The sequence below is a fragment of the Anguilla rostrata genome, chromosome 9, assembly GCF_018555375.3.
Source record: "Anguilla rostrata isolate EN2019 chromosome 9, ASM1855537v3, whole genome shotgun sequence".
Lineage (NCBI taxonomy): Eukaryota > Metazoa > Chordata > Actinopteri > Anguilliformes > Anguillidae > Anguilla > Anguilla rostrata.
In genome coordinates, this window is record NC_057941.1 from 24,829,183 (window position 1) to 24,844,664 (window position 15,482).

The 15,482-nt window shown below is 39.2% G+C and overlaps 1 protein-coding gene and 2 non-coding genes across 3 annotated transcripts; 1 reads left to right on the forward strand and 2 right to left on the reverse strand.

Moving 5' to 3' along the window:
- Positions 1-9,323: 9,323 nt before the first annotated feature.
- psmg1 (proteasome (prosome, macropain) assembly chaperone 1) lies at positions 9,324-12,518 on the reverse strand. Its single transcript, XM_064351247.1, has 7 exons — positions 12,309-12,518; positions 11,301-11,410; positions 11,067-11,200; positions 10,666-10,728; positions 9,954-10,152; positions 9,671-9,801; positions 9,324-9,503 (listed from the first exon to the last, which is right to left on the reverse strand). The coding sequence occupies exons 1-7, from the start codon at positions 12,428-12,430 to the stop codon at positions 9,426-9,428; spliced, it is 837 nt and encodes a 278-aa protein (XP_064207317.1). The 5' UTR covers positions 12,431-12,518; the 3' UTR covers positions 9,324-9,425.
- A 2,084-nt stretch (positions 12,519-14,602) lies between these two features.
- On the forward strand, positions 14,603-14,674 carry trnap-cgg (transfer RNA proline (anticodon CGG)). Its single transcript has one exon. It is a non-coding gene; the product is annotated as a tRNA-Pro (tRNA).
- A 713-nt stretch (positions 14,675-15,387) lies between these two features.
- On the reverse strand, positions 15,388-15,459 carry trnap-agg (transfer RNA proline (anticodon AGG)). The gene has a single exon. It is a non-coding gene; the product is annotated as a tRNA-Pro (tRNA).
- Positions 15,460-15,482: the final 23 nt, after the last annotated feature.

Sequence of the window (15,482 nt, forward strand, 5' to 3'; positions counted from 1 at the left end):
GGCCTGCAGACCTGGTGCGATTCCATGGTGAGACCAAATGCTGTGTGTCCTAACCAGATGGGCTTTCATAGAGTGCTTTTTTAAAACAGATACGGTATAGTGTGTAAAAAGTGTTGATTTGTCAGATGTGTCAGGATTTAGGTCTAAGAGGACCTGCAATGGTCTATGCCAGTTATTATTTGGTGAAATCAAAGGCAAGTAACCAAGAAAGCATTGTCTAATGGCTAACAAATTGACAATGTAAAGGAATAAGACAAGATGTGTAACTGGTGACAGGAGACTGTAGAGTTACAAAAAAGACAGTCATTCTAAACAATGTCAGGCTTGCTGAAAGATATTTTGCCTGTTTTGGCAAAACATTTACAGCTCTGTTGTTCTATTTTCTGTTGTGTTTGTTTTTTCGTAGTTGAAGAGCAAAAAAGAAGACAAATGTTTATAGTTCAGTTAATCAGAACTGGTGTATATTTCATAGATGTGAACTGATCTGTTAAAATTCTGATTAGCAATTAAAGCCTCATGACTTCAAAAGGCCTTCTGTGTTCATGTTGAGCAAGTGCAGTGATACAGACAGGCTAAAGATTGAAAGATTTAGTCTTTATTTCACAAAAGTGTGTGCTGTTCTATCATTTTGGTGAAAAAACTAAAATGTTTAAGTGTTTGTGAACTTGCGTATTAGCTTCATTACTGTATGGGTCTGTTATCTATGCCATGCTCATGGAAAGAGAAACACAAGCTAACATCCTACTAAAATAACAGGAGTACTGCGAGCACTGTGCCACAATATAACAATAACCTCAGTCATGCAATGACGTCTGGCTTCTATGGCAACCAGCACTCGGGTTCATTTAAATACACAAGTGGATCATTACTGCAAGCCCCCGTTCCACAGCTGTCTGAGAACACAGCCAGGCCTCATGCTGAAGGAAATGCCAAGCTGTTGAAATTTATCCACTGAATGCTAATACTTATACTTCTCAGCTCTTTAACTTTTTTCAATACATTTCTTTTATATAATTGCCTGCCTGAAACTAGGCTCCAAAAATGAAGGCTGCCTCCTGGAACATGGCATCTGTGCAGCATAGCATCCATGGAACTGGTGCAGAGGTTGCAGGTTCAAATAATAGACAGGGTGCTGCCATCATACCCTTCAGAAAGTAATTGAATTGCAAAAAGATTTACTTCAGTATCTGTCTAGGCATCTAAATAAGTCATCTTTAAGATATGCATGTTGCAGTGGGAAAGAATGCATGATAAGTACAATCATTAATAATAAAGGTTTGATTCCTTCTTTCTTTGTTAATGTGCTAAATGTGGGTGCCTACATTTTATCATACATAAGGAAAACTATACTAAAATGGTGAACCCAGTTATGCGCCATAACAATGCATTACTTAAGTGGATATCAAACATCATATTCATCTTAGTTCCACAAACCACATCAAATCCTTGAAACCTCAAAGTGGTGTAGCATCACTCTTAATTGTAGAGAATGCTTACTGGCTAACAAAGCCATGCTTTCATGTCACACCTCAAACTTATCACAACACTTTAAACCTTGAATAGATAAATGCAGTAGGTATCCCACCACAATATCTCAGCTTCGTCCATGTCCTGTTTATATATTCTTATCATAATTCCATTTATGGTTACATACAATAGAATCCATTAAATATCACATAGAATCCAATTTATTAAACATATCACAATCTGGATGGCATAGTAAAGTCACAAGGCTTCTTTTTGAGAATATTATTTATACAAATTAAACTTATAGCAAATCTCTTTGTGTAGCCAAATATTTGTTCAAAATGGAATATGAATTAAGGCTAGCAAAGAACAATTCATAAACATGTTTCATCAATGAGGGCACTGTTGCATTTAAGAAGCTATTGGCACATTAACATGGTTATTAGTACAGCAAAAAAGACAATGAGCTTTCACCCTGTTCGGTAAAAATACAAAAACTACCATTTTTAGTCACTCTTTTTACATATACTGGTAGTAGAGATAGCAGTCCATTAGACTCTTCTAGAATGACAACATATAAAATTCAGAGGGCACTGTTAATAGTCAAATCAAATTCATTGAACAACCCCATAATTAATCCAATAACAAGAGCCAGCAAGCCCAGATTCCAGGTGGGTACTGTTTTTGCACCCTTGAGGCTCAAGACTTGAGCAATGTATTTGTTCTGACTTGTTTCTATTAAATATCCAGCAGTATAAATGGTAGTATGTATGAATATATCTTTGTAAATTGTTCTGTTTAAGGGTGCCTGATAAACAGATATATAACACACTAAATATTTACCACAATGTGGTGAAGAGTAGAAACTGTGCCTTTTTCAGACATTCAGTATGCTGAAGCCTGGAATCTGTTAACACCCACCCCCGTGCTATGCCCTTGAGTGTGTAAACCTGTGAGGTTATCTACTGTACAGCGGTCTGACTAAAAGAGAACAGTCTCTTTCCACGTGGCACAGCTCCAGCACTCTCTAGCCCTGACTCGGAGGAACATGCCAAATAAAGAGCGGGGAATGTAAGCACCCCACCGCTGCTGATTTTTTTCCAGCTGGCATCCAGCCAGCTTCCTTTACTGTAAGTGTGTCATATTTTCTGCCGCCCTCTCCAGAAAGTGGGTGGGGCAGCAGCCTTGTACCCGCCAATCCCTTAGCTCAGCAGATGAGGCTCAAAGATCAAGGTCTTCAAAGGGGAGGATCCTGTTTATTCCATTATGCCTTTCTGCAATCCCAGCAATGTATATATTTATTTAGTTCAATAAACTTTTTTTTGCATGCACATGTCTAAATTTGATTAAACACTCAGTCCCTGCACCTTCTGAGAAAGCCCAGCTTGATAGTCTGAGTCACCTCTCTCTCTCTCTCTCTCTCTCAAAACTTTCTCCTTACATCTGAAGGCAACACTCATCAGTATTATTGTGGAAATTTGTACGATTTTCACTTTCCCCATGGCCAAGAAAAAGAGATCCCAGGGAGTAGTTCACTCTGCTGGCATGGCCCTTTTCCATTTAGGTTTCCATTACCCGGCAAAAATATCAAACAAGTATACAGGAGTGCCACATAATGCATAGAATAAGTTCATTCCACATTCCATATCTGTGAGATTTAGTTTGTCAATGGATTTTTGCTTGAATTTTTTGTTTATTTAATGCATTTTCTTTAGGTAGTATATTCAAACAACACCCTCAGCTGGAAATCTATGATCACTCCTTGCTCTATGAGGAGGAAATCATTACAGCATATTTGCCAAGCAAGGATGATAGAAAATTAATTTAACTGTGTCATTATGATACTATATCTTCTCTGTTCCTGTCTCTTAAGAAATTACTTTGCTCGATCAATTCCATTTTTAATTTAGAATGGATATTAACACTCTGAAGGGTTGTTTTGGTGAGCAAGTTGCAGGGTTTGTTTTTTGAGCGGAAGTGGAGATATGCATGACTCACTTCAGTAATAATAGCAATGTGCAAAAATAAAAATTTAAAGCTTAATTGCCAGAAAGCAATACATTGGGAATTTGTTCATTAAAGATTATTCCTATTTCTGCTTTCATTTGATTTCACATCCAACCTCTAATCACTTCCTGCTTGGCTTTTCTGACTTTTTGTTTCATCTAAGAAAAAGTATGTCTTCTGTCAGCACTATAGTAGAGGAACTTAGCGTGAAAATAAGGAACTACGTGGCGAGTTTTACTAAGAACTTGGACCTAATAGTGAGGCATTGTTTTTATGGCCTGTTAGTGAGTTCAATGGAAATTGTTGTATAGACAGAAAATCAATTAAACATCGTCTGATCAGAAAATGAATTAAATTGTGTCAAGCGGAGGTCTCCGTTGACATGGCGAAAACAATTAATCTGTAAGGAAGGGATGATGACTGTGAGTGAGTTATAGCCAACTGTACCAAGTTAGAAAACTGCATTACTTTTTACAAGACCGCAGGTTGAGATCCCATTCAGCTGGATTGTTCACCATAAAAATGGCAAGTTGAAACCTTTGTAACAGAAAATTTGCCTGTGGGCAAAAAAACTGCTGCTATATCTTCAAAGAGGTTATTTAAACTTAACTGCTAAAGTAAATATCTTAAACTGTACACAAAGATAGCCCTTCAAATATAAGCTATTCATTCCATATCCATGTATATGTTTTTCTGCAAGTAAGCGGCAGATGTGTAATGTGAAAAACTGGGTTAACCTTTATAGTAACTTTGATTCAATAGTGACCGTCTTCTGATGTGGTATGCTGTGATGTTTTTTTTTGTTTGACAGCACTAGTTTCTCTGTTATCTGAAAACTGATGTACTAAGCAGAGACTTTACCAATTAAGGTAAGAAGCAAAGGCCAGGGGTGTGTCGAACTGGGTACGCCAATATTACATCACACCGGGGATTCCCCCAGAACTATAGAGCAGACGGTTGACTGTTGTGCTCATGTGTACAGTAGACAATGGGAGTGTCTGTGGGGAGCTGTAAAGGCATGAACAAGACAACAGCAGTACAGACCTCACTGAACACAGTGTTTTCATTAAGTTGGCCAACACTGAGTAAAGACAGCCAGCAATAAAGAACACTGAAATCATATCTATTGCCACAAATGAACATGAGGCCATGGCTGGTCACTTGCATTATTAACTGCAGACCTGGATGGTCAGCACCAGCCATTTAAAAATTATTATGATTCTTATACTGCATGATACATAAAGTGTGTGTTTGGACTCAAAATATAAGCTGATTGATGCTAAGTGGCAACTCCAAAGAGCACTGATTTTCACTTTTAAGAAAAAGGGCAGCCTGAAATTTTCCCTCCATAAACAACACACAATTTAATACCTCTCACAGTGGGACCGAGTCACACACTCTGCTGACATGTGCTTGCAGCCCTGTTGGTTCCCTGCAAGAACTTGAGTATATAGCTTGGAAGCAAATGGGAGATTACAGAAGCAGTCTGAACAGGTACCAGGACTGTACATGTAGAATCTGCCAAAACTTAGCCTAAATGTAATTCCTCAGAAAACTATGAAATGAAAGCCAAGGAAGCCATTATGAAGCTGAGAAATAAAATTTTATAAAGGGTCAGTGACAAAGGTCAAACCTTAGGCATCCCAAAATCAATTGTTTGGCACATCATGAAGAAGAAAGAGAGCACTGGTGAGCAGAGTAATTGCGAAGGGCCTGGTTGTCCAAGGGAGACCTCTACAGTAGCTAGAGTAACTGAAGAATTCTCACCATGATGAAAACCCCCAAAGACCTGTCCAGTAGATCAGAAGCATACTTCAGGAGGCAGGCGTCAATGTATCATTGATTACTGTCCCCAGAAGGCTTCACAAACAGAACTATAGAAGCTACACTGTGTGAGACACATGCCACCAATTAGCTGCAAATACAGGATGGCCAGGTTACAGTACACTAAAAAGTACATAAAAGAGCCCGCAGAGTTCTAGAAAATGATCTTGTGGACAGATGAGACCAGAATTCACTGCTATCAGGGTGATGGCAAGAGTACATTGTGATGGCCAAAAGAACTGCCAAAGATCCAAAGCACCTTACCTGCGCAGGGTCTAGCAAATTTCTCCAGACTCATTGGACGGTGCTTCATCCCACATCAAGACAATGACCCCAAAATTATTCTAAAGCAACAAAGTAGTTTTTCACTAAACTTGACTACTTTCATTTACATTACATTTACAATGTCCCAAACATTATGGTAGCCTGGAAATTGGGGGCAATGTATAATTTCTACATGGTGAAACCAAAGTGTATAAAAATACCCTTAAATAAAAGCTGATAATATGTACTTTAACCACATGTGAATTGTGGTTAACCAAATCTAAAATTGTGGAGAACAGAGCCAGACCTCTTCCACAGCTGGACATGCTTCAGCACTGTATAACATGGTCTTGGTGGTCTGTGGTCAGAGTGCTCTGTGGAGAGATGGCGAGGTGGCCGCATGAAACCACACAAGAACTCACAGCAGCAAAAACCCACCTACCACCTCAGTGTTGACAAAACAATGCCGCTGTAAACCGCTTCAATGCAGCCCAGGAGTGGTGGTGGGTGGGTGGGTGGGGTGGAATGAGATAGACAAGCATGAGAAAAGAATGTGACACTCACACATCATCCCTTCAAAAACAATTCTCGCTTTTTAGCCGTGAAAGGTTTCTATGCCTGAAACCCCCAAGGCAGTTATCGCAATGCCACTCTGTCCACGTGTTTTAAGAATGCAAGGCAACTTGTAGTATTTTTGACTTTCTACCCAATACACAGATGCCAAAAGTTTATCTGATTTTTTGAGCCAAGAGGTTACCAAAATTCCTATGGGTCAAGGCAGTGGCATCAGTCTCATCCTTGGACATAAATTTTAAAAGGCAAAGGAATTGGCACTAGTGTAATGTAGCCTATATAGTGCCTCTTTTGTGGTACAGATCTTTGAAAAGGAGAATCAGTCAGGAGCCAGAGATGTCACCGAAAATAAATGTCACTGTTAATCTTTTAATTGCACATGCAATGGCATTAAAACAAAACAGAGATTATAGTGAGAGTGTGCTGTGAAAATTAATTGGGAATGTGTAATATCTTCTCAAACAGGAAAGACAACCTGAACCAGAAGATATACTTGGCATTTATTTACATTCATACATCATTTACAGGCACTTACAGTCTGCTCAAGGAAGGAAGTTTTAAAAAAAACTTTTATTACAATAAAGCAATCTATGTGCGTCAGAATAATAGGATGACAATAGCAGACTCATTACTATGTAAACACTGACACATTTTTCCACATACCAGTAAGAATGAGAATAATATTGACTAAATGCTATTGTTCAGGTGACATCTGGTAACTTTTTATTATCAACTTTCAGGGAGGGGACAGGCCAGGCTCTGGATACCACCAGCACCTGCTCATCGATACCTCACTGACAGACACCCCTTTCAGCACCAACACAGGGCTGGGCTGCTCATCTGTGCTATTCCATTTTGGCTCCTGTCAGAGCACGATTGACGTCAATGTCATTTCTATGGAGACATGGTTAAATGGGCTATTTTGGAACCACAGGTACAATCCCTGGATCAGTTGGCATGTCCCTGTCAGGGTAAGGAGTGACCTTCTCTGCATTTTCCTCTGCCGATATAATCCATTCCTGTTGTTTTTCGCCCCTTTGGAAATAACAGTATGAACTGCTCCCTGAACACCAAGTTGCACTTGTACAGCAATAACAGTAATGGGTTTTCTGAATAACGTCAGAAAAAAATAAATCTTGTAAGAAACAAACTCTCTGATTTGAATAAATGTTTGCAGAAAGGCATTGCAAAGGAACATAAGACACAAGAAGAGCATATTTTTAAAACAAAGTGTTTTAGTGCAGTCATCTTTAGGCTTTTTTTATTGTAAAACTGTTTTTAACAGAATCCAAATTATAGGTTTCTAAAAAAAAAAATCTATAATCTACATACACAAGAGAAATAAACAGTTTGCAAATACTGGAACATGACCAAGTAGGAAAAGTCTGTGGGAACCCAAACAGGTTTCACCAAAACACATTTCACGCAGCAGTCTTCAAACTTTCAGGAGTACTGCAGAGGACAGCTGAAGATATTCCCACACAAGGCACTCCATGACAAATCATCACTCAAACTGCCACCGTTTTGGATTTGGATTTTACTTCATACATTTTGAAAATAAAATTGTGTTGTTGCTTCCAAAAATTCTTTCAAACATTTTAGGGGTGTGCTGGTTCCCGAAAGAAGCTTGACTCCAGTGGAGAGCTGCTGTGTTCTGTCACATTTTCTAGGAGCCTCCAAAACTGACAGGGTTGAATGAAGCACTGAACTCTACCTGATGTGCCAACAATAGTCACTTGACCTCACAATTCCCTCAAGAACACAAAGGCAGACAAAAAAACAGCCTAGGATGACAATACCGGCTAGCGCTTCAATACACATTGTATTTTCATTAGCACACGCTGTGCACTCAGGAGGCGGAGACTGAGACTTACCCCCAAGAAAACAATCTCCTCTGAACACTGTAATTATCATATACTGTATGTGTAGGGGGAAGGGGGACAGTTAGCAGAGTCACACTTCCTTACTATAATGAGATTGCAGGAGCGTGAGAACAAGCTGTTCCTTGGAAGTCAGCGGAGGCAAACGCAAGGTTTCTCAATCGCAGCGCTTGAACTCAGTGGCTCCTTCAGTGTGAAGTATCTCCCGCAGGCATTTCAGCTTTGAAACCTATCAATAACTCACTGGTCAATCACCTGCAATTCTGACAGGGTGTTCTAAAAGCCCATTGCACATGCTGAACCACACTGTGATACATAAGTATAAAATCACTTGAGGAATCCTCTTTTAATAAATAACTAGCAAAACAGCAAATAGAAAAATAAGGTTTGCAAAAAAACAAGAAAGCTAAATAGGAGACAAGGAAATATGGAGACGTATTTGTGTGACACTGCTTTCATTTCTGTTTGATAGTCATGAATTAAAGTCTCTTTGACCCTTTCGTTAAAAATATGTGGCACTGAAATTAAATGCAGGGTATGAAGAAAAGAAAAATGAAATGGCCATAGTCCAAGACGACTTGTCCATATCAGCTGGAGACACATTTAAGAGAGCACCAACCCCACCTCCTGGCTACGAGTAGTATTGCAAGGACCATGAAAGCTGATTCTCCCTATTAACAACAGTTTTAACTTCAAACTTTGTTCATTACTGTTGTACAGTGCCACTAAAAGGCATTCTAGTGATTGCTAAACTTAAATAAATACAGGTAATTATTTCACTGAAAAAAACTTCCCAAAATTTTATTTATGTATCTATTTAGTTTCAAGCATTATAGCCAAGCCTCTGCCTTTTAAAACGATAAATGTTAACTACATTAAGTACAATCTTGGCATGGTCAAGAATCAAAACATTCAGAACTGAAGCACACACAAACACCTGGATGTAGCACAAAATCGATGGGACAGTAGGATGGGGAGGTGGTGGCTGAATCTCCCAGCATGCAGTTCATAACCTCTAGTGTATGGTCACTACAGACTCCACTCTTCCAACCAAGACTCACTCAAATCTGACAAATTTACACACTCTCTCACAATGGTGCAGGGACAGAGGAACAACGCCTATGGCGGGCTGCACAGAATGCCCAAAATTTAGCAAGTCCATCTCACTCCTATATTCCACACAAATGCCTCACATCCAGTCACAGTGCTTTCTATCACAGATATTACATAATTCATACTTGGAAAGAACTGGGCTAGAATAGCCTGGATGTGTGCATGCAGGAAGGAGAAATTACAAGGACAGGAGTGCAACATATTTACACATTTATTTTTAAACATCAATTTAAAAAATACAGCAAGGGAAGAATGATGCGGATTTCAGAGAATAAAAAATACAGCATTTCTCCATTCTTAGGTGTAGAGGTTACTTTGAGCTTCATTGACCGGTACCAACTTCCTGAGGATGTCAGTACTCAGGCAGGTGTCCAGCTAGAGACAAATAAAACAGACAAAGAAAGGTAATGTTTTTCTTATTTTGTCAGGGAAAGGGAGTAGATATATCCACACAGAGTGGTTTTCAAAAGCGAGTTCTATTCCCAAACACACAATCGCCAAGAGAATATGCAGGTATTAAACAAAACAACATGTCAGCTAACCTTGATCAGCTTGCTCAGGCAAGAAAGTGCAGGTTTGTAGGTCTCCATAGTGACAGAGTCCGGATTGATGATGTCACTGTAGCACTGATACAGAACGGCAGGAATCCGGCAAACCTGACAGTGGCTAAGCACTGAGAGAATTCCATAATATTAATTACCACAAAAATGTAAACAGACATTAGGACATCACCATTTTTCAGATCCAGCAATATGACAATCAACTTTTCAGCTCATCCAAAGAAGGGACAGGGGACAAAAAAATTTCACCATACAATGGACATACCTGCAGCAGCGAGACCTGTGACAATATTCGGCTGCTCCAGCAGGAGGCAGGCTGGCTGGCTCCCATACCGACTGGTCTTTAGGGCTCGCAGGAACGGGGTTCCGCTGCTGAACAGGGAGTCTGGGGTTTTGTACTCAGCCATGGAGCAGTCCGATAGGACCATCACGCTAAGACCTCTCTGCTGAATGCAGGCAAACACCTAAAATACAGAAGGGATCTCAGAATACTCATCTAACAGAAGAGTGTGACTAACAATATAATATTTCATTCATTTAGCACAAACACTGTTAACAAGAGTAACTTACAAAACAAAGTATACAAGAGCACTGAAACTGGTTAATAACAGCAGCAGTACAGTCAAAAAGTAAAGTAAGTGTCACAGTCTAACGGAGTGGCCAAAAGCACTAAAACCAAGAATACTGTTAGCATACGCAATTATACCCATAAGTAACTTCAATAAACTGAAAACATCTGCAAATTCAATCAGGGACAAGATCATGTTAGAAAAAAAGTGGTTGCGAGTATCTAAATGTAATCTGAAGAAATAATGCTTCAGCCTGTGTCCTAATGTACTTCTTAAGCGACATAATGTATTGAATTATCAAAAAATTTAATTACTCACTTGTTCAAAATCACTCATGCACACACCACACAACTACAGTGCAAAGGTTCAGCAAATAAAGCCTTCTAAGGACTGTGTCAAAAGCTTTACCTTTTCTGTCCATTGGAATAATTGATCTTCGGCTATATAGCAGGTACACTGGCATATTAAAACCTTCAGGGATAAAAATGAGCATCAGCTTTCAACTTCAATTTGTGCACATGAAGCAAAAATGAGAGACAGTTTAGCCAACATTATACATAAAATGCTTCCATAGACAGTGTTACATCAAGCACTTAAACATACCGTACATTCTGATCACAAATTATGCATGACCCTCAAATTCTAATTCACCAAACAGGCAGGAAACGCACCAAAGAAAAGCAAGAAACACTGTTTCGAAATCAAAACAAGTCCAAGTGCACTGAACTTATCCTCAAAAGAACTAACAACCCAGGATCCAAAATGAGGGCACCTTAGCAACATTGTGCCAGGCTGCTTTGGCTACTGACCTTTGGGAAGTCCCTTTGTCTGTAGATCACACAGCCAGGCTGCCGGCTTGAGTCCTTGCTCCTCTCATTCCAGAGCGACACAGAGCCCACTGCTACCCAGTTCCCAGAGTTCAAAATGCAGGCTGAGAGAAAACCTGACACAGACATGAGAAGAAAAGGTGTTAATTCCAACAAAAACAATGATAAAGGGATATGTGGGCGGAATTGGCAGAGTTATGAGTTATATGTACTTACCAGCTGCATTAGGGCCCACTGCTATCACAAAATCTGAACACTGTAAAGTTTTGTCAGGGGAGTTTGTTATTGACTGTGTAACCTCCGGGCACCAGCTGACATAGACCTCCCTTTTCAAGAATGAGAAAAAACAATTAATAACAAAAGAGGAGCTAGCTGCTGGGCTTGAATGTACATTTGATTTATAATCAGGTGTCAATTTTTGGAAAAAACTGAAACATGGTATAATTTTATAGAAAAAGAACCAAGATTTCAGTGTAAACCCAGATACCTATCTCATAAATAATTTTGGCATATTTTCAATTTCCCGATTTATTGATTTATATTAGCAACAAATAAGAGACTTCCCCTTTTAGTTTTGGTTGCAAAACTACTACAGCGGGCGCACACACGCACACAAAACTGGCGCTGACACAATGTTAACTTAATACTATACCCAAAAATAGTAAGTGATCGGATATATTGAAACACAGTTATCGTCACAATCACACACGTAGTACGTGCTACCCATAAAACAGAAAGTGAAAGTAGCGCACATACGTGGTCATATTGGCTAATGAAACAGCAGAAAGTTTCTGTGTCAAAGAATCTTTCACGTTACCTTACATTGACGACATACATACAAGAGGCAAGAACACTAATGTCAACAAGCTGTTTATGGATAAACGTTCATTCAATGTAGCCATCAAAACACATTTAACATGGTTGATCCCTTACTCATTTGTTAGCTACAGTATACAGTAGCGTATAGGCTATTGCTAGCGAAATGAGCTAAAAAGTGAGTAGCTATACACCAACGCAAGCAAACGAAAACGAAATAGTGATTTGCTGGGATCGAAGAGTAAACTCAATTTAAATACGAATCATGAATAACTACCAAGTGAGCATGTCTGTCTATTACTACTGCGGCTACAAACTACTATACCATAGCAACATGCCATTTGCTACCCATGTGCTAGCTTCCGGGTGCTAGCTCGCTAGCCAGCAAGCTAGTAAATTATTTGGCACCTCTTCTGTTCAATCTCTTTTCGGATTTGCTGATCCTCTTCATTTTCATTGTCCACGTCCTCTTCGTCCTCTTCCACAGCCCGCGAGTATGCGGATACAACTTCTCCAAAAAAGGTTGCCATTTAACCAAAAATGTTCTCTTCGCCTCTGCTTAGCTTGATAGTGTAGCTGCGTTAAACAATCAATGCAAGTTAAACGCACCCACTAGGTGGCGCTATTTATTAGTTATACCAAGGAACTTACATCTACCGTAAATCAGTTTTCAACATGTACATGAGTGACGCACTTACGTCACTCAGGATTAGAAATTCAAGTGCAATTTTCTCAGAAACTATGGGACGTATCAGATTAATTAAACAGAAAATAGACACATTTCTTTTGACGATTAGAAAATATAGCCCGGTATTCTTTAGGCCTGGCCGGTCCTCCCACTGGTCCCATTCATTTTTGTACTTACTGCGCTTCGAGCGTCCCCTCTTGGCCATCTGAGCGGCATAGCTTCCCTTTAGGGAAGCATCTTAGTATGTGTGGTTATACACAGCAACAACTGCAGAGGGTGCTCTAGACTTGAAAATGATGAAGTTTTTAAAATATCTGACAGTGCGAAAGTAACACTTCTCTGCAGTTCATTCGTCAATGGTTTTATATGTGCCTAAATTATAAAATGGCCACTAAGTAACATAATGTTGAGAACGTCTTGCAGTCATAATTTATTAGTCTCTTTTGATGAAAATGTGAACAAGTATTTGAAAATGGGTATAACAAGAAAATTACAGTTGTTATGGAGTGCAGCTTATTTCTACATCATTTTTAAATATCACTTTTAAAATACAGCAGCAAAAGGTGTTGGTATGATAACAACGACGACAACAACAACAATAATAATAATAACAATAATAATAACCACCATCATCATCATAATCATAACCATAATCACAACAACAATAATGTTCATTTGTACAGCACATTTTCATATAGCGAACTGCTCCTTGGAATGCTTTACATTTAAAATCTATAATAAAAAAAGATACCGTTTCTGCTTGGCCCATAATCAGCACATTCTTTCTTAAAATTGTGAAATTTTAATAAATAATTCTTAAATGGACAGGTTACTTTGAGCGAGCTTCAATCATTAATCGAGACCATTTCCTAAGGATCTCAATACTGGGATTGGGATGGCAGGGCATGCCCCATATAGAGTTCAGCTTCGGGGGTAGATAGAGAAAATGAATCACAGGCTGAAAATGAATCACAGGGAAATGGTAGAGTAGCTACGGGTTGCAACACTCATGAGCTCCGACAAATATTCTCTCCAATATTCGTTTTATTAAGATACATATATAATGTATTATCGGGATGAACGGCAAACGTGCCCGAGTTGTTTGAAACAAGTTATGACTTTTACAGCTGCTGAATGGCCAAATACCCTGAGAAACATGTCAACGCAACAGAACTAATATTCAGCTCTTGTCACACGTTCATTCGTAGACTATGAGTTAGCAGATAGCGAGCAGCTCCAATGAGGTTCTAGACTTGTAAAATTAAGTTCGTGTACTTTACTGGCACGATGATTTCTTCTAAAACTGCACCTAAATCGTTTGTTACGAACAGGACGTTCATTCTTTCGTATGCATAGAATAGATTCACCCCATCAGGTAGTTACCAGTGTGGTACTGTCGGGGGCGCAACATTTACCGACATTTTCAAATGTCACACCACTCTGCGCCTGACGTTCTCGTGTTCAAACTGAGAAGCTGTCGTCTTTCTTCAAACAAGATGGTGGACGGGTTTTCATTTGAAAATCAAGAATTTTCTATATTTCCAAAGCTAGATAACATGCTCTAGATAACAATACATTTTCTTGAATCATCTGCATTTTCATGCTGAAACATACTCTCACTAGCACAATGATAAAGCTTGCAATTTAGCGGTCCGAAAAAAATATGTTTCTCAGTTCATTCACTTGGCTTTAATTCACATCGTGTTCACCTTGTATAGTGAGGAGAAAGCCAGCTATCTATCTAGTCTATTGAGTCTAGCGTTCTGTTGCTAAATTTGTTTCCGCTAGCTGCGCCATCAATCGCTTATATCTTACTTCGATATAGTCTAAGGTTTGTTGTTCGCAAAATGTGGAACTCGGAATGTTCGCTAGTCAGTTAGACTACAGTAAAATAGCGTCTGTTAAACCTCTGGTAACGTTGGCAAAATGTTCTAACGATTCAAGATTATTTCGAACATTATGATCACATTTAACGGAACGAGTAAAAAGTGACTTCTGCTGCCTATGCCACAGTGGCTCGTTGGTCTAGGGGTATGATTCTCGCTTCGGGTGCGAGAGGTCCCGGGTTCAAATCCCGGACGAGCCCTTTTCTTTAATAATAATGACGTGTGTTTACATACCGATAGGTGACAAATTAAAGGAGAGACCTACTTTGACAAGGTTTCCTGGCCCATTGGCTGAAAAACATCCCCAAAGCATTACATTCCCACCGCCATGCTTGACCGGGGGGATGGTGTTCATGGGGTTGAATGCTTCTTCTTTCTTTCCCCAAACGAAAGCCACATCCCTGTGTCCAAACAATTCCATTTCCGTCTCGTCCGACCACTGTATTGACCGACCTTTTCATATAAGAAGTGCTCAGACCCTAATCTTTAAAGTCGCTGCTGAGTCGTTGGTATTCAATTCGAGTTGAGCTTGTCACCTTGTTTTTATCTTCTATATAATTATTTTATTACCATGTTTATTGTTTCCTATTATTGTTATTTTTTTATTAGTTTTATATTCATTTTTGGTATTTTAAGTCCGTTCAAGCACTTTGGTGAACTGTGGTTGTTGTAAATGTGCCATGTAAATAAACTTTGACTTGACTTTGAATGAATAGGCTATTACTATAAGACTAAATAATTATTTGAACAAATTACACAACTGCTGTGATAGACCCAACTATAACGTTTACGTAATTTTTTATTTTATTTTTACAATTTATTTTACTTTTGCCAAAACTGTAAAGGGAATAAATTGGGGGAAGGGAAGAGGTATATGCTACCTACTTTCATTCTGCACCTAAATAAAACCGAAGGGCTCGTCCGGGATTTGAACCCGGGACCTCTCGCACCCTAAGCGAGAATCATACCCCTAGACCAACGAGCCATTGCGTGCAACATATGATTAAA